This window comes from Eucyclogobius newberryi, unplaced genomic scaffold (assembly GCF_026437365.1).
Source record: "Eucyclogobius newberryi isolate DKJ021-1_F unplaced genomic scaffold, fEucNew1.0.hap1 SCAF_9, whole genome shotgun sequence".
Classification (NCBI taxonomy): Eukaryota; Metazoa; Chordata; class Actinopteri; order Gobiiformes; family Gobiidae; genus Eucyclogobius; species Eucyclogobius newberryi.
In genome coordinates, this window is record NW_027316532.1 from 32,755,390 (window position 1) to 32,781,369 (window position 25,980).

At 40.3% G+C, this 25,980-nt stretch overlaps 1 protein-coding gene across 2 annotated transcripts; it reads left to right on the forward strand.

Annotated features, from left to right (window-relative positions):
- Nucleotides 1-289: 289 nt before the first annotated feature.
- Nucleotides 290-25,448, forward strand: atf6 (activating transcription factor 6). Of its 2 annotated transcripts, none has more exons than XM_072438646.1 (16): nt 290-465; nt 1,093-1,169; nt 1,451-1,535; nt 1,858-1,949; nt 2,553-2,664; nt 3,444-3,641; nt 6,210-6,376; nt 11,465-11,650; nt 14,436-14,527; nt 16,101-16,247; nt 17,517-17,612; nt 17,712-17,814; nt 18,224-18,288; nt 18,739-18,847; nt 20,465-20,549; nt 24,869-25,448. In XM_072438646.1, exons 1-16 carry the CDS (start codon nt 369-371, stop codon nt 25,057-25,059), a joined length of 1,902 nt encoding a protein of 633 aa, XP_072294747.1. In that variant the 5' UTR covers nt 290-368; the 3' UTR covers nt 25,060-25,448. The 2 variants fall into 2 exon arrangements, with proteins under 2 accessions (XP_072294747.1, XP_072294748.1); XM_072438647.1 differs by having other exon boundaries at nt 1,451-1,529.
- Nucleotides 25,449-25,980: the final 532 nt, after the last annotated feature.

A 25,980-nucleotide genomic window follows, 5' to 3' on the forward strand; every position in this document is an offset into this window, starting at 1 on the left:
ATGTGATTGGTCCCTTAAAGCACTGCGTGGGAACAAGGTCCGTGAACTAACACAAATTGCGAGAATTCACCTTGTCTGCAAGGTTAGTATGGACCCGTTGAAGACCGAAGGCAAACTAAAACCATACACCTTTGATCAATTTCTCCATCATTTTGGCTCTTTGGCCCGTCAAAGGTAGAGGTTTGACGACGCCTTGTGGTTACATGGGGAAGTGCAGTGGTGTGTTTCACTTGTTAGGACCTCACTGGCACCCGTACTTACACTAAAGTCAGACGTGTCTTTGAAGAGGAAGCTGATTCCAAACACAGCAGTCGATGAGGAAAACTCGAGGAAAGCTGTTTATATTTTACTAATGAATTCAATAGAGAATGGCATCTGTTTCCACGTTAGAAACTCCACAATATTGTCCTGTGATGGATTGCGCAGCAGCTGGCAGCATCTCTATCGACCAGGGAGGCGAGTGGGGTGAGTTTTCATGTGATCTAGAAGGCTCTACACGACACAATTATATATTAATGAATAAAAACTCCATTAGTTGCTTCTCCATGAAGATGCTATCAAAATACAATGTTGCCTCATCTACTTAAGTCTCAGTTCTTCTCATAAAACACATTTAGCATTAGTTCTCTAGCGTGTTAGCCGCCCCCACCGTGATGATGAAACATGGCACTGTTAAAAGTAATAACAACAAATAAAAACGTGTAGAAACGACTTACACGTTAACTATAACACAAATGTAACACAATACCATAATCAACACTTGAAATTAATATTTCTTTTAAAGTCTAATCTGTATTCACAAATAATTGCATAAGTCCAAAAATACTGATTGATGATATATATGAATAATATATATATATATATATATATATATATATATATATATATAAATATACTGCTGTGGTGGCACAGAGCACTTTCTTTATTGCATTTGTTTAGTACAACTATCGATTATTGCCTTTCTGTTCAACACGCAGCAGTATCAAGTTATTTTTTGTGTGCTGAAGTGTTGCTCAGCCCGCTGATGACAAATAACTTAAAGTGTGTCTAATAAGATCAATCTAATAATATTAAATGTACGTTCTGTAACAGACATCAGCCTCTTTGATGAACTGGAAACCCTCGGAGATGCAGATGAGTTGCTGCAAGCTCTGGAGCATGCAGGCTTTGTGAGTTCCTCATTTCCTCTGTATGCAAATAACAGAATGGACCGACACTAGAAGAGATCTTATGAGAAAAGGTGCACCTGCACCTTCTACTCTGGTATCTCTGATGTCACAGAAGTTATTATGTCATGAACAGGATTTTAAAAAACAAAGAGAAGGAAAATATATATATACCTCTCATTTAATGAACTCTAACCAAACACACACATACATTAGTAAAACCTATTCCAATGTGATTGTTCCAAGTGTAATATTAGGCTTAAATTCAAGCATTTTTGTTTCAGACAAGTGACGGACCCAACCTAGATTTTGATATCGACATAACCTCTTGGAATGAAGTGGACACACAGAGTCCTTACACAGGTACAGGCACTGCCTTTTTGTTTAACTTAATTACGTGCCAAATCTGTTAAATCACATACTTTGAAATGTATCATATATTGTATACTTTTTATGAATGAAGTTTGTAACAATCGCAATTTAGTCAATGGAGAAAGAGGCAGGTCCATTTAGTTCTAAGTTCAAAGTATTGTTCCACCACAGAAATGTGTACACTTTGTATGTAATGTGTGACCTTGTGAAAAATATATAGTACAATGTATTTAGAGAGACCCATTTGTCTAACCATCTTCTACTTAGAAACAGTTCTTATTTACCTAATAAAAAGTGCTGTGTGTCCTTGTGGCTCCAGATGGCGAGGTGAGTGTGGACTCTCCTGCGCACACGTTGAGCTCGATCTCCTCTCCCTCCTCTGTGGAAGCCATGTCCCCATACTCCTTACACGTAAGTCACTGCTTTCAACACATCACAACTTCTGTTTGTCTCACCTTGTTTGATGCACACAAAACTCTCGACCATATGGTGAGATCAACAGCTGTTCATTGGAAGCTTACTCTTGATACATTTAATAACAAAATCCTTAAACACCTTGTCAAATTTATACGTTGCTGGTCCATCTGTTCTATGGGAGTCTCTCTTCTTTGAAAAAGGTGCTGACATCCTGAAACATATTTGCATAATTTAGGAGGCAGATGTTTTCACTGTGTCAAAACAAGGACAAGGGTTACATTTTTCTTGCCGCCACATACCCAACCCAAAACATGTTGTTCTTCAAGGAAATGGTGCAATGGTTTATGTATTATATTTGGAACAAGTACATATTTTGTGGTATTTAAAAAGAATTTATTGAACAATTTGAATCAATTATTTATATATATATATATATATATATATATATATATAATATATAAATAATTGTTGTTGCATGCAGCTAAATTTTACACTGTTTTTTGTATTCTTCTGTATTGTACAGCACTTTGGAAACTGTTTCTAATTATGAAATGTGCTAATAATTCTAAGAATCTTTTTATTATTTCTTTTATTCAGGATGAGGCTCTTTCTCCACAATCTCTGCCTTCTCCTTCATCAGTTTCCTCAGAGTCTAGTGGGTTTTCTGAGGCAGTTACCAAAAAGGCTCCCAAGAGAAGTGGTCATCGAGGTGAGTAAAGAGTCTCCATGTGAAGCAAGTAGTATTGTAAAAATTACAACTGTGGCAGATTAGGAAAACTATCAGCGTATGGCTTGTCAGTATAATCCTTCCTTTGTCCAGGAGCAATCCATTGTAGAAAAAGGTTCAGTTGTTGTCATCTGGACACTTGTTTAATTTAGAAAAACAAAACGTTTCGACCCTCATTCTCAATCTGCAGATCAAGTCTGAGAACTGAGTTTCATTTGAGACTACTCTTCTATTGTAAGATGGCTGTCGCTCCCTCATCTCTGAGTACCTGATTAGCATCAGAGTTGCCAGGGTTTCTCCCGCCCCATGGCTTCAAAACACTGTTGTATACGACAGTAAGTTGAACCTTAAACCCCCATTCCTGTTTAAATTGGGATTCTATTTAACAAAAATTACATCTTTAACTCAGTAGGATTTTGATGACTTGATCTGCAGATTGAGAATGACTCTTGGATAAAAAAAAAAAAAAAGTGTCCAGATGAAGAATATTTAAGTGTTTCTTGTTGATTTTTCCATTTTGAGTCCTAATAAGCAAGATAAGGCATTCATCTGATGTTTTGTCTAAATCATTTTTTTTTTTACAATGACAAATTCAGAAACAGAAGCTTTGTTTTGAGTCCAACAATAAATAGAATTTTGCCTTTTACTTTATTTATATTTGTGTTTTCTGTCAAACAAAAAAGAACCATTGAAATTATAGAAATACCAATCTGTCTTTTTATTATTTTGTAATCGTACCGTCTGTATTTATTTTTTTATAGACAAACCGTCCCAACCAAGGCCGATCCAGTTTGGACCTCAGGTTTCTATCCAGCCCAAACCTGTGATGACAGCTGTGCCTTTGGCCCATGCAGCCGCTCCTCTTCAGGCCAAGACCATCATTATACAGCCTCTGCAGACCACTGTGCTGCCTGTTGTCAAACAGACACATGTCAACATTCAACCAGTGCCACCGCCAGGTCAGAGCACACATTGATTCATTGAAACTGATTTTCTCTGTAAATTTAATGTTTTATTTCAAGATATATTTTAGATTTAGATCTGCACTGCATATGACCACTGCATTATCTACCCCCCTAAAGACTAGATGTAAATGAGCTGTTAAACATTCTGGTACAAGCATTTCTTTTATGCTTAATGTACTTGAACATTGTCCTAATAAAAATAAATAAGAAAGAAAGAAAAAATAAGTTGCTTTGAATAAAAGCATAAGCGATGTCTTCTTCTTCTTTGGTGTTTTATGGCAGCTGGTATCCAAGCGTTAAGTTATCGCCAGACTTTATTCTTTAGACTTTATTCTTTAGACTTTATTCTTTAGACTTTATTCTTTAGACTTTATTCTTTAGACTTTATTCTTTAGACTTTATTCTTTAGACTTTATTCTTTAGACTTTATTCTTTAGACTTTATTCTTTAGACTTTATTCTTTAGACTTTATTCTTTAGACTTTATTCTTTAGACTTTATTCTTTAGACTTTATTCTTTAGACTTTATTCTTTAGACTTTATTCTTTAGACTTTATTCTTTAGACTTTATTCTTTAGACTTTATTCTTTAGACTTTATTCTTTAGACTTCATTCTTCTTCTTCCTCTTTGGTGCCCCACAGCGGCCAGCATCCAAGTGCTACGCCACCGCCAGACTTTATTCTTTAGACTTTATTCAACTTCATTCGGAGACTGTTGTTGTTGTTGTTGATGATGTTGTTTTTATGGCGGTTGGTATCCAAGTGTTGCATTACCGCCAGACTTTATTCTTTAGACTTCATTTTTCAGAGTCCGACCGGCTTTATTCCAGGGCTGACTCTTCTTCATCTTCCTCTCCTTTGATGTTCGGTGCTTCCGCCGTACAGCTTTATTCTTTAAGCTTCATTCTTTAGGCTCTGATATTTCCACTGATGTCGTTGCTTGGCAGCCGTGCATCTACTGGACTGGGCGAGGACAGGAGACCATCCCCACCTCTATTTCTTCACTCTGATCACTCTGATTCCCCAAAAGTAGACCTTCGTCACTCCGACCCCCATTTTGCGCCTTTAGCCCGTTCTCTATTTCTGCCCAATCAAGCTCTCAAGGACTCTTCCTGCAGCTTTAGCATTGATCCTGATCCTTTCAGTTTTCTTTTGAGTTCGAGCAGCACAGTTTATAACATCCACCATAAAGAGCACAAAGTCCTCTCTATCCACAACCAAGGGATTCTCATTCATTCTGGAACCTCCACACTTGAAACCTTCACACTTCTTGGGAGCAACGCTGGCTTCTCTCATTTCACCCTGGCTGGGAGCAGCGCTGGCTCCTCTCACTGTATTTACAGTAATTAATGGCACAAAGTTGTGACTGGATCTATTGTGGGCTTGGAACTCATGTGCTTTGAACTCAAGAATAAAGTCTGAAGAATAAAGTCTAAAGAATAAAGTCTGGCCGTAATGTAACCCTTAGATACCAGCCGCCATAAAACACCATAGAAGAAGAAGAACTGACATAGCCAGCAGAGGGAGCTGTATACTCAATTTTATATGGGTTTATATGGGTCTGCAGTCAGTGTATACAAATGAATGCTTGGTTACTTGTAGCATCTGAAGCTTGTTGATTAACAAGTCTTTCATGGCTTTAAGGTCAAATTATGGCTGTGTTATTATTTGAATCATTTGTGAATTGGTCTGGTTTACTGTCTTATACTCCGTGTTGTCGTTAGTGTCCAGGCCAACATTAATACTTATGTCATGGCCTCGATGGGTGGAGCTTTTGACTTTTTAAAAAAATGATCTCTTTCCTGACTATGGATAAAGGGCTGAATGTAGTAGAGCGTACTAGAAATGTACTGAGAAACATATATAGCAGCATATTTCTTTATTCTGATGTGTTATTTTCACCGTCCCGTCTGCAAATACTTATATTTTATGAGAGTTTATGTTGAAGATTAAAAATGAAATTGGTACCCCCTCCATTCATTAGTGCTGCTATGTCAAAACAATTGCTCCTGACAGGTTGTTTAGAGTTGAGGGCTGCTGGGTTGTTCAGACAAATGGTTCCTGGCACTGTGTTTTGGGGGTTGTTGAATTCCTGAAGAACATTTTTCACCCGTTATTTGTAAATCCTCATTCATCTTCCTCTTTATTTTTTAAAATTGTCTGATGGATTTCACTCTTGTAAGATATTTGATTGTTTGATTGTTACGTTCTCTAATAAGGCTGTAACACCAAATGTCTCGCTCTTGTCCCTTATAAGTTACTTGACTGGACACAGCTCAGAATGTGGAAGTTAAGGGCATAGGTCAGATTTTTGCACCTGTATTTTAAAAGCGGAAAAGGCCCGTTAAAGGCAGAGGTTAATGTAGCTCCTTGGAGGTGGGTGAGAGTCAATAAGCTGCTAAAAATGTAATAAAAATGGGTCATTCTGGCCTTTAGCAAAACACAGATATAAAATCAAGCTGACTCAGTGGCATAATAAGTCTTAGTGATCATACATGTAGCACAAATATGAGTACGTATAGCCCACGGAGTCTGTGTAATTGGAGCGTGTGTCTTTCCTCAGGCCGGCCCATAGTGCTGTCAGCGCAGGGCCAGGTGCTGCACATCCAGCCCCCACAGGCGCTCGCTTCAAATGTGGTCACCATGCCAACACTGAATCCAGAGAGGACCGTCCCAGTCCCAGCTCAAGTGGTCTCCGTCAGCGTCTGCGCTCCCTCCTCAGATGAAGATGTAAGTCCTGCCACAGTATGCGTTGCCATGTGTGTGTAAACAACTACGCGATATTACCCCTTCACACTTTAGCTTTTCATTTGCGAATATTTAGACAATATTTTAGTGTAAAAGTGCCTGAACTGTTTGCACTGGTATCTGCAGCTGAAACTCATCATAGTATTATAGCATTTTTGTGTTTTCACAGATTTTTTTTTTTTTATATGGCAATATATAACTATGCTCTATGGATATTGATTAGACCTCTACTATCTATTATATAATGTGCAAATCAGTTGGTTTATAAACGAATAAATCCTCTCTCTATTACTCTTTAACACAGTGGTAAGAATTTTGAAAGCTTAAAATTCTGTTTTTCATCAAAATGGTTTGTCTTTTGTTTTCTTGTCAAACAGTAGGCTTTAATTTAGACAAGTTTGAGCTGCCAAAGACGAAATGTTTTCCCAGGCTGTGCATTTGACAAAGATACTTTTCAGAAGAAGTTACAATTTAATCATTTCAAGACAGTGTTGAAATCAGAACTGCATGTACAGTGTTTCTGGTAAACCTTCTAATATCGATATAACTTGCAATTGCCTTCAATTGCATTATTTAATTCCGTAAGCAAATTAAATGCTAAAAAAAATGTCCCCACCAAAAATAATGCCTTTGTCCATTTAAATACCTGATATTGTCAGAACCGAAATAGTTTGAGGAAATCTAAAGGATTGCTTGAATACAGTGCTTTTTTCCTAATGTGTAAAAGGCATGAGACAAATGATTCACGTTAATGCAGTGCCTTGGAGGGTCAACAAAACTACTGTAGTCGCTATAAAAACAACAATTTTATTGTGTCAAAGAAGCACATTGTTGTCAAAATGGCTGACAGAGCAACTCGGCTGAACTCTCGGCTGAACTCTTCATCTGACCAGATGAAGAGTTCAGCCGAGTTCACATCGATGATCAGCGACACAATGAACATGGAGGTGATTTCCAGCCCTGTGATAAAGTATGGTTGTGGATTTTGACATGTGTTTATAATAAAATGATCTCTCAATAATGGTTGCCATCTTTTTCAAATGCGTGTCCTTTTTAATAGAAGCATCTGGGACAGAACCATGGTTAAGGTCTTGGCTCGTACTGTGTATATAAAATACAAACGTTCCTCTTGTTTGTTCTTTCAGTCTCTGTTTCCCGCAGATGAGGGGGATTCACTGACTCTTAGTCACTTTATTGTTGTTTTAGGCAATGGCTGTTGGTTCTAAACAGCTCGCTCATGTGCTACCTAACATTATGTACATTTGCTGTGTTCTTATAATGCAATAATATGCTAATTATCTTTATACAATTAAATTACCAACTCAGTCCTCTAGTAATTTTTTAGCCATCTGGTAAATTGATCTTGACATTAAGGGTGTTTTTCTATGGTTATTTTGAATGCTTAAATGCAAGCAAGCATGCAAGGCCCTGTTGTGTATTGCATGGTAACAGTTGACCTGTGGCTGTAAAAAAACAGCACTAAAATGCAGAGAGGGACTAGTCCAGTCATGACAAAGAATAATATAGACGGAGAGTCACTTTTTATGACATAATAGGGGAGGAAAGATAGGCAAATCCAAGTCAAATACTGTTTGACAAAGTCGAACTAAACCGTTAAACTAAAGAGTTTATATCCAGTCCAGTCCTTGGTTGTCGGTGCAGTTTGAATCATCCATCTCTTTGTAATGGTCTTCTTACCTGCAGCCAGGAGTATGTTCCAAAGGAACATATTGTGTTCATGACAGGAGTCCTGAGGTTTATACACATTGTCCTGAAGTAAAATAGAATGGCAATGCCAAAAGCAGTCTATAGCATTTTGTTGATTTCAGTCCAATACTGGTGGTCACAGTTTCTCCAACACTCTGCATTTCCTTGTGAATGATAGGTAGTTTGACATGCTGTTATAAAAAATCACACCACACTTTTCCATTAGAATTCTCTCCAAACATGCGACTTTGTGGTCCTCCACTGAGAAGTACATATATTGGGTGGGAAAATCCTCAGTCAGAACAAAGTGACGCTCTCTCTCATCTATCCTTAATGTAATCAGAAGAGAGGCTGCCCAAATGGTTAATACATTTATATAATTGACATATTATTCCCCTTGAAATTTCTGATTTATAGAAAGGACTACAATGGTAATTACCCTGTTTGATTTCTTGGTTATAATAACTCCTTATTTGTAAATGCTTGTCAAAGTCCCGTTTCTCCAAGCCAAAGTATTCTTTCAACATGTCAAAGCTTTTCATGTGATTACCTTTCACAATCTTGTGAAAAACTTTGATACCTTTTGTATTCCAGACCTTGAAACCCAGGTCAGTTATATTTGGTATTAAACCTTGGTCATAAAACAACCAGATTAAGATTGTAATATCTTTGTTTAGTTTGTATGTTTTGATTAGCTCCTTCCATGTTGTAAGTGCAGATTTTACCCATGGATTCTTAACCTCTTCCAAATGACTCAACAGTGTTTCATCTGCCAGTAAAGCGTGTGCAGGAATCCCAGGCACAACATTAATCTCAATATTTTTCCATTGATCCTCATATTCTGGGTCGCACCAGTACAGCAACGTTCTGATTTGAGCTGAAATAAATATTTTTTTCAGACAAAGTAGACTGTTTTGGGCCAATTTAAGGACAGGGAATCTCATCTCATTGGAGTGCAAAGAGGACATGAATGGTGCTTGTATGTTCCCACTTCCCAGAGCTGCTTAATCATGGCTGAAATTAAATAAGCAAACAATGACAATATGTTAATGTGTGTGTACTGTTTGAAATTAAGGCCGCTTTGAGCAGCAGGGTTCGTGCAGCCGTGAATGCTCTGCTGCTTCCCTCTAGTTCATGTAAATGGCTCAGAGATGGCATACTTGGACCAGGTGCTGTGTGCACACAGAAGTATCTTGTGTCTGCTCTGTTTTCTGCACTGTACTCTGGCCCTTAGCACAGCCTCCTAAGCCCTGGTGTTAAACAACTGCTAAACGATTACATGCTGCAGACAGGTGTTGTTCAGAATGAGTGTCTGTGACAGCTGTAAACAGCCATCAGGGTTGGGATGGCTCTGGTCTACTGAGATACGTGTGTGTGTCACTAAAATTAGAGGATCCCAATAAACACACCCATCAGCAGTTAGGAAAGTTTGTGAGTAACTATTACCAATTTATAGTTTATGCATAGTTTGCAAAAAAGAGCAAATCAGGCATCAAGAGTATGAACAAGGAAAACACACAAAAGAAGCTGTCATAAAGGCGTGCCACATTCTCTGTCCATTTACACACACATTTTATATACTTTAAACCCACCATGAAATCCCAAACACCCATTTGTTTAACTCCACAGTGTACGTAGTTTAAGTAGATTGACATGCTTAAATTATTATAATTGAAATTACAGTTTTACAGTAGTACCTGTAAGGCACAAAATGGTACAAGTGTTTATGACTTGTGGTAAATTGAAAATGCAATTTGGTTTTCTCTTGCGAGACAATTCAGTTTTAAGCTCCAAGAGTCCTATCTCGTGAAGAAAATGCTACAGAATATCCTTGCCATCAAAAGGAATTCTTGCGATTTTTGTGAGTTCACAAACTCCTCACACATCAATGTGGTGTGAGCCAGGTCAGTAATGGTTATGAAGTGTGTTAAGCCTGTGCTGTGGTGCTGCTGTGTGTGTCAGCTGTAGAGCTACAGTGATGTAGGGCAACAGTTTGCAAATGCAAACTCTTAACTTATTTCTCCATTTCATGTGTTCTGTCCCGTGTAGCACCCATAGGTAGTAGCATTGCACTACTTTAACAGCTTTAACGCTCTTTGTTCAAATATGCTTTTCTTTTATCTAGGATGATCACATATGTAAAATGTTTTAAAACCATGGATATTATGTGATTTATGAGATCAAATCCTTACTTTAAATTTAAAAAAGGCCTAAAGATTGGTTGTCAACATCCAATTCACTATTAATAAACAGCACTGTGTCATTTCCCCACGTCCCACATCTTCGAGGGTCTGTGCCAGTGATTTGAAGTCCCTCCTCATCTCGTCTCCTTGGTAACACAGCACCGTTCCCAGGCTCAGACTGGTGGCACCGCTCCCAGTTCTGGGCCTGCAGACAGAGGGGTTTCTCAGGAGACAGAACAAAAATACAAGGGATGCAAATAACTTAATCACCAGTGGTTCTGTTAGGAGCAGGATCGAGAGGCTTGCCCCAAAGAGTGCGAGTGTGTTTGGGGAGGGGCAGGACAGAGGCGCTGAGAAGTGGACAAAGATGTACAGAAAACATTACACTTTCAACTTGTATGAATGTAGTGTTCATGGTCAAATTGAATGTAAATATAGAAACTTAACCTCATTTTGTGACACTGGACTCCTGCCTTGTGAATTTATTCATTAGTTGTCAATTTGTTGCATTTCAGTAAGTGCATTTTTTTACGACTTTTCAACAGCGGCCTCATGCAAGGATTTATTTATTTATTCTGAGGCCCCATTAGATTTTACCATAACAATGGTCCACATAACGACTAAACATAACCTACTTGAGTTGAGCGGTTGTATGGGATCTCTTGACCTTAGCTCTGGATGTTTGTGTAAATATTTAAACCTCACAACATGTGTGTTTTAGTGCTCTTTTGGGTCGTGTTAAAACGTTGATTTATTACGGTTAACAGTGTCACTGCACATTAAGTGGAACTTCAAGAGCCTTTTCAGCGTAAACGGCTAGAACTACCTAAAAAAAAAAAAAGGAAACATAACTCCAGAATCTACTGAAATGCCATTCTATGTAAAACCATGGTTATTTTTTCAAGATTCTGTTGTGCATTTTCCGTTATTGACATTTGGTCCTTTTTTTATGAGCAATAAGTAAGTTCAAACTAAATGGTCTCGCTCTCAAGCCCATAGACAAACATGATGTCACACTAATGGAAAACGACATGCTCGTCAGTCTTAGTCCCACTTCACTGAATGTTTCTCCATAATTACGTCTCAACCATTGTGTTTGGACAGGTGCTCAGGTGGGTGCTAAAATGTGTAATAACAACAGCATTTATCATGTGTTTTGTATTTTGTTTTGTCGCTCCAGTCCAAGTTGTCCCAGAGGCAGCAGCGGATGATAAAGAACCGCGAGTCAGCCTCCCTGTCACGGAAAAAGAAGAAAGAATATCTGCTGTCGCTGGAGGGTCGGCTGAAAATGGCGCTGTCAGAGAACGAGGTGCTCAAAAGCGAGAACGGTAACCTCAAGAGGCAGCTGGAGGGGCTACTGAGCGAGGTGAGCGGGCAATGTCACTGCCAGATTCATGTGTCAAAATGGTGCTGCTGAAGGCTGCCTCAGCGTTTTGGTGCTCTTTGTTTTGTCTGTTTTTGTTTGTAAATTGTGTCAGCGTGCTCTCACACCCATGAAGAGCTCTTATCCATTAGAACCACAACTCCTACAGACCTAGTTCCAGGTTTTTTAGCATCTGCTGCAGAAATGGCTCTTATTTTGGCTAAATTTGTGAGGCGCCACAAGAGAGGAAGGCGCGCTGGTGCGGCTGAGCAGGCGAAGCACACGAATGCCCTTACCTGGGATTTTCCTTTCGAACGTGAACTTGCCACCCAACAAACTGGACGAACGGGCGTTGCTGATGAGACGAAACAGACTTTTCTTCATCTCCTGTTTTGTGCTTCACGGAAACGTGGCTCAGCGAGGCCATCCCGGACTGCGCCGTACAGCTGGAGGGCCTCCAGCTGCTCCGCTCTGACCGGCTGCGAGATCTCTGGAAAACTACGCGGCGGTGGAGTCTGTTTCTACATCAACAACGCCTGGTCGTTAGATGTGACTGTGATCTCCAAACACTGCTCTCCTGATCTGCAATATCTTTTCATCAACTGCAAACCGTTCTACTCTCCACGTGAGTTCGCCTCATCCCTGCCACTGTTTACATCCTGCCGAGTGCGAATGTGCAGGAGGCACAGCGGACCTTCCCGGACTCTCTCGAGGCTGAGGGGAATCTCAGCCACAAACTACCAAAGTACAGTTCATTACTGTCCCGACCAGAGAGCAGAACACGCTGGATCACTGCTACACAACAGTCAGCAACGCCTTCCGCGCCGTGGCCCGAGCCGCGCTGGGCTCGTCAGACCACGTCATGGTTCACCTGATCCCGACGTACAGACAGAGGCTGAAGCTCTCCAAACTTGTAGTGAGGACCTCATAAGAGGTGGACCAATGAGGCAGTGGAGGAGCTATGTGCGTGTTTGGACATTACGGACTGGGAGGTTTTCAGAGCTGCCACAGACAGTTTGGATGAATACACGGACACTGTGACGTCATACATTCGATTCTGTGAGGACAGCATTATACCATCACACGCCAAAGTCACCTTCAACAATGACAAACCCTGGTTCACACCTAAACTGAGGCAGTTAAGGCAGCAGAAGGAGGCAGCGCACAGGGCCGGTGATGGAGAGCTCTACAAAGATGCAAAGTAAGAATTTAGCAGGAAGGTGTCGAGAGCTAGATCTCAGTACAATATGCGTCTGAAGCGGCAGTTCTCAAACAACAACCCCGCCTCTGTGTGGAGTGGGCTCTGGCTTGTCACCAATTACAAGCCCAGAGCCCCCCCTTCCGCAGACGACAGAAAACTGGCCCAGCAACTCTGCTCCTTCTATTCTTGATTTGACACCCCCTCCCCCACCTGTGACCTCCTCTGCTAACCCAACCCCAGTCCCCCCCACCTCCACCACCACTTTTAGAGTTCAGGAACAGGAGGTAAGCAGACTATTTCGGAAATCCAACCCTCGAAAAGCTGCCGGACCAGACGGTGTCACTCCGGCCACCCAGCTCAACATGCCTGACTCCACCTGCAGGTGGGTCACTGACTTCCTGACGGATCAGAGGCAGTGCATGCGGCTGGGGAAGAATGTCTCAGACACGCGGACTATCTGCACAGGAGCTCCACAGGGCTGTTTACTTTCTCCCCTGCTCTTCTCCCTGTACACAAACTGCTGCACCTCCAGCCATGATTCTGTAAAACTGATCAAGGCTCATCTCGGACGAGGATGAATCTGTCTGCTGGAGGGAGGTGGACCGGCTGGTGTCCTGGTGCAGCGGTAACAACCTGAAGTTCAACGCCCAGAAGACAGAGGAGATGATCGTGGACTTCAGGAAAGTCACAGCCCCCCAGCCACGCCTCTCACCATCACAGACTCCCCCATCACCACCGTGGACTCCCTCCGCTTTTCTCGGCACCACCATCAGCTCCCTCATCAAGAAGGCCCAGCAGAGGATGCACTTCCTGCGGCAACTGAGGAACGCCAATCTGTCAGCGCAGATGATGGTGCAGTTCTACACGGCCATCATAGAAACCATCCTCACCTCCTCCATCACCGTATGGTACGCTGGAGCCACAGCCAGGGACAAACGGAGACTACAGCTCATCGTGCGCTCTGCTGGTGAAGGTGGTCGGCTGCGGACTTCCATCTCTGCAGGACCTGTACGTCTCCAGGGCTCTGGGACGTGCAGGTCGGATCACAGCCGACCCTTCTCACCCTGGACATGGACTATTGGAGCAACTCCCCTCAGACAGGAGGCCACTCCCCTCAGGCAGGAAGCCACTCCCTTCAGGCAGGAAGCTACGGTTCATCCGGACCAGAACCTCCCACCACAAGAACAGTTTCTTTCCCTCTGCCGTTGGACTCGTGAACACTTCTTAAACACCTGTCGCTTTAACCATAATTCAATCACTCACTGCACTGTTCACTTTCTGCACTACATATGTAAACTCAACTGTACATTTGTGTACATATTAAGCCTTTTTAATTTTTTTCTTATTTTTTTATCTTCTAGCTTTTTGTTATTTTTCTCCCATAATTTAATTTTAATTGTTTCTCTTTTGACTTATTCATTGTTTTATGTTGCACCGAACAAAGTTCCTATGTTTGTGAATTCTGTTCATTGACAATGGCAATAAACCTTTCTGATTCTGATTCCGAGTCCGATTCTGATTCCGATTCAAATATATGAAATAACCTTTACTGCTGATAATAAAAGTGTGTGTTTTTATTTTCATAAGAACACTGGGCTAAAGACACCAGCCCCCAAGAGGAGAGCGGTGTGCCTGATGGTGGTCGTGGTGTTCCTCGTGTTTAATCTTGGACCAACAAGGTAAAAACAGAGCTGCTTCTTATGGATTTGTGTTAGTACCTTTTTAGCAGTAATTTTAGTTTGAAAAAAATGTAATTATGTGTAATTCAAGATTTTTAGAATCCTGTGATATGCCAAATTTTAAGAATTTTCCCCCAATAAAAATATATAATACCTTATTTTTACGGTCCCTAATTTCTGAAATCCATAGATACACATAAATGTGTAGAACTCCCACTTCTCAGGTGTTGAATATGATTAGATTATTTGACCAATTGACTGTGGGCTTTTAAATCGAGTCATTTCTATAGCACTGCCTCATCACTGTGTGCTTTGCAGTACATGCGTGTGGGAGAAGATGAGTAGAGCAGGGACATTTGATTTTTGTTTAGAAATAGAAAATAGAATGGAAGATTTTTGATTGTGCCTTTCTAAGCAAAACTCAAGCTGACTTGAGCTGACTTTATCTGTGCAGCCGCTGACAACTCTAAAATAACAGATACCGTATTTTCCGGAGTATAAGTCGCACCAGCCAAAAAATGCATAATAGAGAAGAAAAAAACATAAGTTGCACTGGAGTATGAAATGCGGGTGCAAGTGTGAAACATATGTCGCTCCAGAGTATATAAGTATAAATATAAGTATACGTCGCACTCCAGCCAAAACTATTTTCCGGACTTATAGTCTGGAAAATACGCTACATGTTGTTTTTCACAGTGGTGACTGGTGACAATAGATATTTTTATCCGTGTCACTGATCTAAAGAGCGCCCATTCAAAGGGAAAAAAGTAAATTCTGTGATTAACCCTGTCCAGGTTGTATCTCTCACGGGTCTTTAAGTCACACACAACCTTGCAGGGAAGAGTTTGTTTAGAAATGAATACATACGAAATGTATTTGTGGAAGAAAACCATTATAGTACTTTGGGAACAAGAAGATTGATGGAACTTTTAAACATCTTTGCCAGTAGTGGCTGAACAGATCAGAGCATAAGAATTGTGCAATTTCATAACATCAACTCCATAGTGCACCTCCAAACAGTGAGATAAAGCCTCTTTTCTCATGTTGTAAAAATGTTTGTTTTCTTCTGGGAGTAAGTTTCCCCCAACACCTCACAAACATTTACTTAGTCTGGTGATGGTCTTTCATAATCTGTCTGCTTTTTGCTGGGAATGTATTCTTTTAGTCCATTTGTTGTTTGGAGCTTAAACCTGAACGTATTTGTAAGGAACTGTGAATGATTTTGCTTTTGTGTTGGAGTCTGTGTGTGTCTGTACCTGTGCTCACATTTGTGTGATTGTGTTCAGGCTCTCCTCTGGAATGTAAAATATGCTCCTTTTTTGAGGTCCAATCCCTTTGAAATGAAAAAGCCACTTTGTGTATTTAATACTCTTGAAAGGGTGGTGTGTCCGTGTCCTGAGTTATGCAGTCTAGATCAGAGTTCACATTTGACTTGTGGTTAAAAAGTGAAGAACCCTCCTGTGCACAGGATGTGAGCAGCGGGGGATTCAGCGGTCATTTCAGTCCAGCAGCTTTGGCCAAGTCGGCTCGGTCCTTTGACTGTCCCATGTCTTTCACTCTTGTCTCTCCACAGTCTTTTTCAGGGTGGCCCCGGGTCCAAGTTGGGCGTTGTTACGACACAGCACGGCAGACACCTGCTGGGCTTATCACAGGCTGAAACCGAGGTTGTCATGGGCTCGGAGCCTCAAAGGCTCACCGGCCCCTCTGAAATGACAGACAGGTAATGAGTTCAACCCACACCTTCAACATTGTATTTATCCAAGAAGTCTGCGCACTAGGATACACCTGTGTCCTGGCGACTCATTATGCTACAATTAAACATGTCACAGCCTTTTAACAAGTCAGTTCAAACATCATCCAAAATAATTCCTCAGTAAATATCTAGTTAGGATTTGAGTAACAAAGTGAGAAATTGGGGTCTGGCTTTGTTGACATGTAGCTTTACATGACTAGAAACAGAATGAAAAAACAGTTTGGGAAAAACAAACCAGTTATGTGAAGTTTGGCAGATTTAGATCCAAACGGTTACATTTGGTTAATGTAATTACATTATTTTTGGTGCATTACCTGGCCCCTGTGGGGATGTTTTGTGCTCAACATATCTGTTTCAACAGCTATACCAGCCTGCGTTCTGTCAGATCTGTGTGTAAGGCTCGTCACACAATAACACAAACCATTCGTGTGCAGTCTCAAGTTTCCCTGCAGCATTTAAACCAGCTCAAACAGGAAGGAACACATTAGGCTTTACAAAGGGGTGACAGCCCTGAACACAGCAGAGGGCAGTGTGACGGTAAAGATATGCAACCTAATCGGAGTGCACCCCTAAAAACAAGGTGCATTTGTGTGTGCTGGGGGTTTACCATGGCCCCTTTTGGCGGGATACTTGGTCAGTCGGCTCTGATTTGACATGTTGTCCCAAGAAACCATTCCCAGAACATGAGCCTGAAGCATGAGGCGTCTTGTATTTGGGGGGCCCATTGAGGCAGGTTACGTCAGGTGGTTTTGGTCTAAGCCAGGTCCTGCAGGTGGGCACAGGCTGTGGATGTTGTACATCAGCACCTCACGCCTCACTCACTGTGGAAGGGCTGTTATTTCAGTCACTGTTACATCTGAGGAGGGCTGCCAATGTGCCATGTACTGCCGATGTATTAGTATATTAGTATTAGTATTAGTATTAGTTAGTCAGTTAATAGTTAGTTATATATCAAAACACTAAACACCACGACGATCACAATGAAGCATACATATAGTATAATCTTATATTATAAAACTTAATATTACCTACTATGTGCTCTAAGCCAATTATTGCCCCTTTCTTTTTCAAAGTTACAATAATGGGCATCTCCAGATTTTTAACATTATGTTTATTTTAAAAACAGATATGGGTAACTGTTAGTGTCGAGGAGTTGGTTTATAGTTTATTTTTTTCATTTTTTTCATTTGGTAACACCCATTCAAATTTCTAAACCTGTATTTTCTTTGTGTTTAGTTCTGAAGATAAAGCATTAATGGTGGTGAAGGATCCCGTCTTTCTCGGGCCTCCTCCCTCCTGCCAGCCTCATGTCAACGAAACCAAGTGCATCGAGTAAGTAACCGCACAACACGGCTTATACGCTTTCAGAAACGTCACCTTAAACACTTTAATAGCTATGGACGACTTCATAATAGCCGCTCTGATTGGCAGGTTGGCCCACGAGCTCAGGGGCTGGGTCCACCGTCATGAAGTGCAGCAGACCAAATCCAGACGCATGAGTAACAGCAATCACAAATCCGCTCGGGCTATTCTGGTAAGTCACATTATTTTACAGTTTACCCCGCACAAACTGGCACATTTAGAACTAGAACTGGCACACATGTAGTTCTAGAAGTAAACGGCCAGACACTAAATTATAAACGACACAGGGAAACTGTCACTTTGTTATAGGGCTATGTTTAAATCAATCAATCCTGCAGCCCTGAGAAAGTAAACATTCATTGGGGGATTAGTGTCCCACAGAGTTTAGTGCTCCAGGAATTGAGACATCTGCAGCAGAGATAACCCGATTTGTCAAAATACTCTTAATACAACTATACATGTGTTTATTAAATTCCACAATTATGTAGGTAGTAGTTTATAAGGAAGGCTTATCACAACCCTTGGAGGAGAAAGCGTGAAACTGACATAATTGAAAGTATGATTTGTTTTATTTTTTACAGAAGACCGATGATAAAGAGGCCTCTGAGATTGTGACAGTCAAATACACTAAAACATTTGAAGAGAAGTAAGTATACTAAGCATGTTAAATGTTGGTGTTTTTGTTTGTGTATAAGCGCTTCACTCTCACAGCTTCAGGCAACAGCTACGTCTTGCCCAGATTTTGATACCGTTTTAAAATGCTATTCCCTGGCACTAAAAATTTGCTGTGAAAGCTGTTCTAGCTTTAGTGTTAATAGCTTTTTGGACACCTACAATGTTTTCCCAGTTTGATTTGTGCTGTAAAACGCCAAACCTTCAAGCACAACGGAACAAACATCTTTCACACGCCAAAGGTTCACTAAAGCAAAATTGTAAAATTGACTAACTTTTCTGTTTTGTTCTTTGTTTCATCTCCCAAACCTACCAGCACTGGTTTGCATCAATAAATGACTTGCGTTATACTCAAGTGATTGCTATATCTTTGTGACACGGTTTACAGAGCGATGGCTAATTACAGCTTCTCATTTTCCTTCAGGAATTCTGGCAGTGAGCTGCAGGTGTACTACGCTCCTCACACCTACACTGACTTCTTTGATGAGCTGAATCGTCGTCCAGACACATTTTATGTTGTGTCTTTCAGAAGGGTAATATATATAGTCTTCATAAGGCGACGCACAACACACTGCTGCGCTACATAAAATTGTTTGGGAATTGTGCAACCTTTCCAGAACCTTGGTTTATGCCGCCTCCATTTAACACGTTTACAGGGGAGTTACTCTTTCCATTATACTGTCCGTTTGTTGTCAAGATAATGTGCTCTGGACCACTTTAAATTGACCTTGGTCTTAAATCTTTGTGTATCTTTCTAATGTTGATACAAGAACATTCTGTACAACTAAGGAAATGCATTGCTGGCTCACTGAGTTGAGGTTGGGTGACCCTTGCGCATAGCTGACTAAATTGGCTACAATTAGGTTGTAATGTAGGCCTGTCCTCTGCAGGTATACGTGGTTGTCTCTTACATGGCTCAGAGAGTTGCAGTTTACCTCAGGCCCAAGGTCAAATAAATGATCAATACACATCCGGTGTAAAACGTCTTCGGGGTGCATCAAGTGTTCCGGAATTACAAGTCAAATTTAAACATAGTGTGTAAATAACAGCTTCAATGGTTGTGCTGCTTTAAGTTTTTGTCCAAATGATTTGTTCCCTGGGTTTTTAAGGCAACACCTTTTGAGGTAATGCAGAGGTCGGTGTCACGTTAAGGGTGAATTACCGATCATGAGCTGAATCCTTCTCGATTGCTTGTTACTTGTTCCACTTGGGTCGGGACTGTAGGTTTCGGTGGTTTTGTAAGTGTGACATGACGTGATGGAAAACATAACATGACCAAATTATGAAACGGGTCCTACATTTAGAGACTTGTTTTTTGTGCTTGGCTGTCTGTGTTGTTTTAGCGCCCTTATATTCTGGGTGTAGTTTGGTAACACCAACTGCTTGTACCATATTGGAGAGAGTTTGAAAATATTCCACCTGTTGCCATAGCAGCTGCACTTTATGTTATGAGTTGCTGTAATTCCTTCTGTATTAAAAATGTGCATGTATATCACAGCACAAAGCCCCCTACTGCACATTTGTCTCTTGATTTCTCTAATCCCTTCCTCCCTCCTGTCATCACTGTAATACCCCTCATTTTTCATTCCACTTAGAGTCTCACCACTTCAATGAGCTCTGGTTGCCGACATTTGTTGTAAAGCCCCGGGGTTTCACTCTTGATTTTGACTTAAAATAAATGCAACTCTGCAATATCGCCAGCACACTATTTAATAACCGTGGTGTATGTCGAGAGAGCACATCATTTAAGTAATCTCTTTGTGTTGTGTGCGATGTATAGATATAGGACATTTAAGATAGAGATGTTTCTTTGCATTGTTTAAGAAAATGCTATATTTTAATTGCCTTTTTTATTTCTTTTACAATATAGTGGTTGCCTTTTTTACTTTTTTTTTGTATTTTCATTCCATTTAAGATATTAATCATTTGAAATATATTATTAATTTGTCTAAATTGTCTACATAAAAACATTGATTAAACAAAAACAATATCCATTATGATACTACAGCTGTGAAAGCAGAAAATACTTAAAAGCTTACACTTGAATAACTGCATGCATACACTAAGGCTAAAATTACTATAAAATTATTATTAGTCAAATGATTAACCCTTAACTATTAACAATCTTCATCGTTACCATCTTTTTTCAGGATCATTTGCTGCTTCCAGCCACAAGCCACAACAAAGGACAGAGACCCAAGATGTCTGTCATTTTGCCTGCAATTAATGTGCAAGGTAAGTCCAACGCACTCAAACATAAAGCCATATCAGTCTTTTAAAACTGTAAAACTTCACACATTAGTTACTAACTCCATATTGAAGGCTACGCTTATAGTGACTTCAGCTTTTGATCTATCTATTTTTGCTTTGTGGGGGTTATTTCACCAGTCCATTTGAGAACCATCCGTGCATATATTTGACCATTTGGTCTTGTAAACCAGGCACTATATCGTTGCTAAACTCGATAGATGAAGCCAAAACTCTCTATTGGCTAATACTGGCGCCAGAATGCTTCCTATGATTCATGGACACGTTGATTTCCATGAGCTCACCAAAGCCTTGTCCACAGCCGTTCAATCTTTGGGATTATCAATACAGTTTGTTAGGTCATTGTCCATTTCTGTGGGAGAGTGTTTTTATATCCAAGTTCAGCCCTTCTGAACTTCAAGGCCAATTAATGGACTCAAATGGACTCAAAAAAAGGCATGTATTTATTTTTTTTACTCGATTACCTCAAACATGAATCCTTGCTGTGAGCCGGCTTGCATCTCCATAGACCTGATTTATATCTTGGCTTGTCGAGAGAGATGTCTGGAATGTTCCACAGTACTCCATAAGTCTATCTCCATGGAGAATGTTCCTCAGTCTGGCTTAAACGCTCTACATGAAGACATGCTAGTATCTTGCATCACAAGTTTCATCAACGAGATTCTTGTCGTTTTCATTAGTTTTTAGCCTCTGCCTCTCCTCATAACACAGAGGAGAATCAGTTGCAGTTCAATTGTATCACAATAGTCCAAACATCATACCTTCCCAGATATATCGCGATATATCACCAGTGATATATGTCCCAGCTCTAGTTCACGGTCATGTGCTGTAAAGGGGCAGAGCACCTTTTTCTATCGGGAGTCAGACTATAAGTCCTTTAATGTTACTATTGTACCTTGACCTTCTATTTCAACTTTCAGAGTGGTGGATTAACTGAACAAATGTGGCATCCAGATTCAAAATGTATCAGGCCAATCTGATTGGTCATGGATGCCTGAGATTGGCCACATAAATACTTAGCTTCTGTCCTTTCCTCCTGTTCTACTGCGTTGTAACAACGAAATTTCCCCTTGTGTGGATATTAAAGGATTATCTTATCTTATCTTGGCTAACTTCATTTCCTGGGTGGAGGACTCCTTTTAAAGACTCCTCATGGCACATTTGGGAAAATGATCAAACAAAGAAATATACAACAACCAATTTACAACAATGAAGAATACAATTTTCAATACCCATTAATCTGAAAATCCGAAAATATTCTAGACGTGATCTTGAACTTGTAAGTAATTATCTATTATTATCTACTGCCAAGAAGTGTCTACTATGATCTGATTGTGAACATGGAGCCTCACTGTAACACAGATGACAGAGTAGATTTGACATTTGTGTTTTTCTAGTGATTACATTTTACATTACAAGACCTTTAGAAACCAAAACACTCTTGTCTTTCTCCAGTGCGATTGCTCTACCACAGAGTATAATGTTTTCCAGCCTCTTTCTTCTCGAGTCGCTAAATGGTTTTCATCTGGACTAGGTTAATAGACCCTGCTAATCTAGAGCGCTCATTTTCTCCGTCTTGGTCAATAAGTACACTTTCTTTGATCTAAATTATGGTCTGCGGCTGTCCACGGTTCAGGTGTTTTGTTAAACTTACCTGACCTAGACCTCCTTCAAACTTAACACAAAGATACCAGTGCTTTCCATATAAGGACTAAGGGAGAGAACAGGAGTTTAAACCAGAGCAAGTGACATGTTTTGGAAAAAAAAATTTCATTGATGACATCATGTTCAGGTAGACTGTGCACTGTGGGAAAGTGGCATATCGGTTGCAAACAGACCTTTCAGCTCAAGGTTCTTGTCATATCTAATCACATCATCTTCATCAGTACACTCAGGATGCACCGCTGACGTAGCCTTCAAATGTTTCTTATTCGAGTCCCTCTCAGTGCAGCCTGGACTATTGATGTAACTAACAAAACATCGTTATCTTCTACTTACGTTTTATTTATTGTTTGAAACGTATGGCCTGGACAGTGGACTATTGTAGGTCTGACAAAAGAAGTTACATTTACTCATCTCTTCAGTTTCAGACTAAATATTTGCACTCCACCCTTAAATTTAAAAAGCACAACATATAAATTAAAAGTACTGTGTTCTGAAATGGCCAATGTTGCTGCCAACTCATGAAGGGAAAGCTGAAGTTATCTTAATGCAATTGTCTCTTTGTTGTCTTCAGTTCTTGCTTTATAGATTATACAGTAATTACACATAAATTGCTTCCTCTCCTTTGGTTCTACTGTGAACGTGTCCTTAGAGCTGTAGCCAATCTGTCCCAGGATGCACGGTCATGTTTCCTCCGTGTGTTGTTGCCAGACGCTGGGGTGGAGGTTATCACTACATATCAGCATACTGTGCTGCTTTATGGACCGTCTCCAGATGGCATCTTTAAAGGGGGACCATGCAGAGTCGGACGATAGGCCTGGCCCAGTCTTCAAAGAGTGCTTTTTCAGATGGGAGCCGGTAGCAGCGCTCCGGTGTGCTTCCTGCTTCACTGTTCACTGCAGTTACAGAAATGTAAAGGCTTTTTTATTCAAGAAATATACAAAATAAAGTAGATGAACTGGATAAAAAAAATGCCCTGAAGCCTGTAATTAGAGTTCACTGGTCCTTTTATATCTAATGACTCTACAAAGAGACTGTGGTCCCCATAGAGCTTGGAATGTTTATTGCAATGTAAGCAGCTTATAAAAACGGATTGTGCATATTAAAAACACATTGTTCACACATGAGCGTAGCAGATGCTAGACACGTTTTGACCTTTGATACTAATCTGAATTTTTGATGGTAATAAAATGAGGCAATGCAGCTATTTTAAAGAAGTGTCTTGCTTCAATTTCAAACACTTTAAAAGAGAATTGTCAAACCCATGAGATCTGGCTGTGTGAAAGTCGCACATTTCATACAGGGTCCAGTGCCTCAATGCGTGACACACTATAGATGGACAGATATTCAGACTTTGAGGGTCATCTGTGAAACCGCTGAAACGGTTTAGATTGACCTATTTTAAATCCAGGTGCGAGAGGAAGCGGAACAGATGAAGTCATATAAAGCATTATACCCAATGATGTGAACATCCGCTAAATCTGTCACAGAAGCCACTGGGGCCCACAATCAGATTCACTCGCCCAGTGTCGACCAGTGCAATCCCACAGAAGGCACAATGGTTAATGTTTTGCACAGGTGTCTGGAAAATATTCAGGGTTTAAAGCAACTATTTTAAAGACGCTTGGAGCTCCATATTTGGGTCACATAAGGCGCCCGCTAAAAGCCAAGTGATGTGCGTCGACTTGAGCTGTCCATATGGTTACTCTTTGCCCTCAACACACAAAGAAACCCTTAAATCTGTCTGTTAATGTAAATATACAAAGGTCCCTCTAGAATTGTGTCCAAAGACCATCTAATCCTTTGCTTACAGAAGTGAGGCTGTGGCATACCTCAAACCATAAACATTTTGAATTTGCCAAGATAAAGCAGAAGTAATGACCTGTTTAGAAGTCCAACCTCAATATGCCTTAATGTGAATATATACTTCTTTAATAACATCTATAGGTTTATCTTCTTATAGTAAACCAACATTGAATGTATCCATCTTCTCACTCCCTTGTCATAGCACATGGGGAAATCGACTTGGTTCTTCACTCGTCACCAGTGTCTTTCCCCCTTCTCTTCTCTCAAATTTGCATGTTCTGCTTTTGATTACAGTTGCTTTGTTTATTTCTTGCATAGAGAGTATGTGACTCACCTCTGGACACCATCTGTAGCCAAACCATCCTCCCCCACCATTTTCTCGTGAGGTTTTTCTCAACCCGGCACTAGTAAACTCTGGTTCACGATCTATGCAGACAACAGCACAACTCCAACTGTGCAGCTGTGGGCGTAATATGTACCATAGATTATATTTTCTTGTATCGTCATGTAGTATTGTATGAGTTTTTTAAGTGCGAACGCACCCTGAGTCTTCACTCGGGCGGGAAACTCTTTCTTGGCCACAGTTGCCCAAGGGCAGGCTGATGGAGATGTGGCTGCTTTGTCACCCATACTTTTTCAATCACAACCATCAATCACACAGTAATGTTCATGTAGGCATGCTGAGTAAAGTGTCACAATTACACCAAAACCAGCTAATCAGCACCTGAAATGTGGTTTGTCTCCTTGAACACACAAAGCTTTACACAGCCTTATGCAAGAATAAACTTTGTATGACAATCTTTTTTTGTACTTCACAGAGAGCGTCATTCGAGACTTTGAGGTGATGATGCAGATCGACTGTGAAGTAACGGACACCAGGATCTTACACATCAGGTCGTCCTCAATCCCCCCTGTGCTCAAAGTGAACCAAACAGATTCATTTTACCAGCATTCCACCCCAGACAACACGACTGTGCCCCCCGTTGGTGTGCTCGTGGGGTCCGCATAGTCTCGGCAGTGGCCAAAATGAATCAATTGGATGCACATGCACATGTCAAAAAGCAATAGTTTCAAAAATGAAATTTGTTTTTTTCTCATAAACATCACATCAAATGGGTTTTTAAGTTCCAAACGACTGTACTATTATAAAAAAAAAACAACACATTTTTACATTGACAAAAACAGCGTCACAAATACTCAATCAATAGTAATCATTATTGTATACTATTATAGTAGGGTCCCACCACTATTGAGCAAGGCTGTGACATGTTTCAGCCTGAGAGGAGCGCCCTTCTAAGAGAAGCCAGAGATTTAACTGCTCAGAAAGCCAGAAATCAAGAATGTAATTTGTGCTAATTATCGGTGTAATCTCTCATTCGTCCAGGCGTGGTCCATTGTCAGAGGTTGTCATCTGGACAATGTGTCAATTACATAATAAAAATACCGAACTTATGATTGGAAAAAGTAACTCCCAGTTGTTTTTCTTTTTTAAAGAAAGGGGCTTGCGTCACTGCTCTGTTTGAACTATATTAATGATTTCATTGTCTTGACACTGTACTTTCCTTCTTTTTTGAGGTATTTATTTATACAATGTTCTAATTCGCTTTTGGTGTGAGAGGATTGTATGTAAATAGAGTGAGTTTTATATCTGATTTTTATGTTTCATCTGTTGTTGTGATTAACAGATTTTATAGATATAGTTGGTAAATTTACAATGCCTTTTTTTTGCTCATTCGATTTTTATAAAAGAAATGTCAATGTGTGGTAAATATTTGCGTTTGTTTGGTTTGTGTAATAAATACAGTGCTTTTACAATATGAAAAAAGGATTTCTAAAAGCTGCTTTGCAATACCAGTTCATTGTTAAAAATGCTTCAATGTTTTGCATTATTTGTTATACAACCACAAAGAAAGTTAGGAATTTCACATGT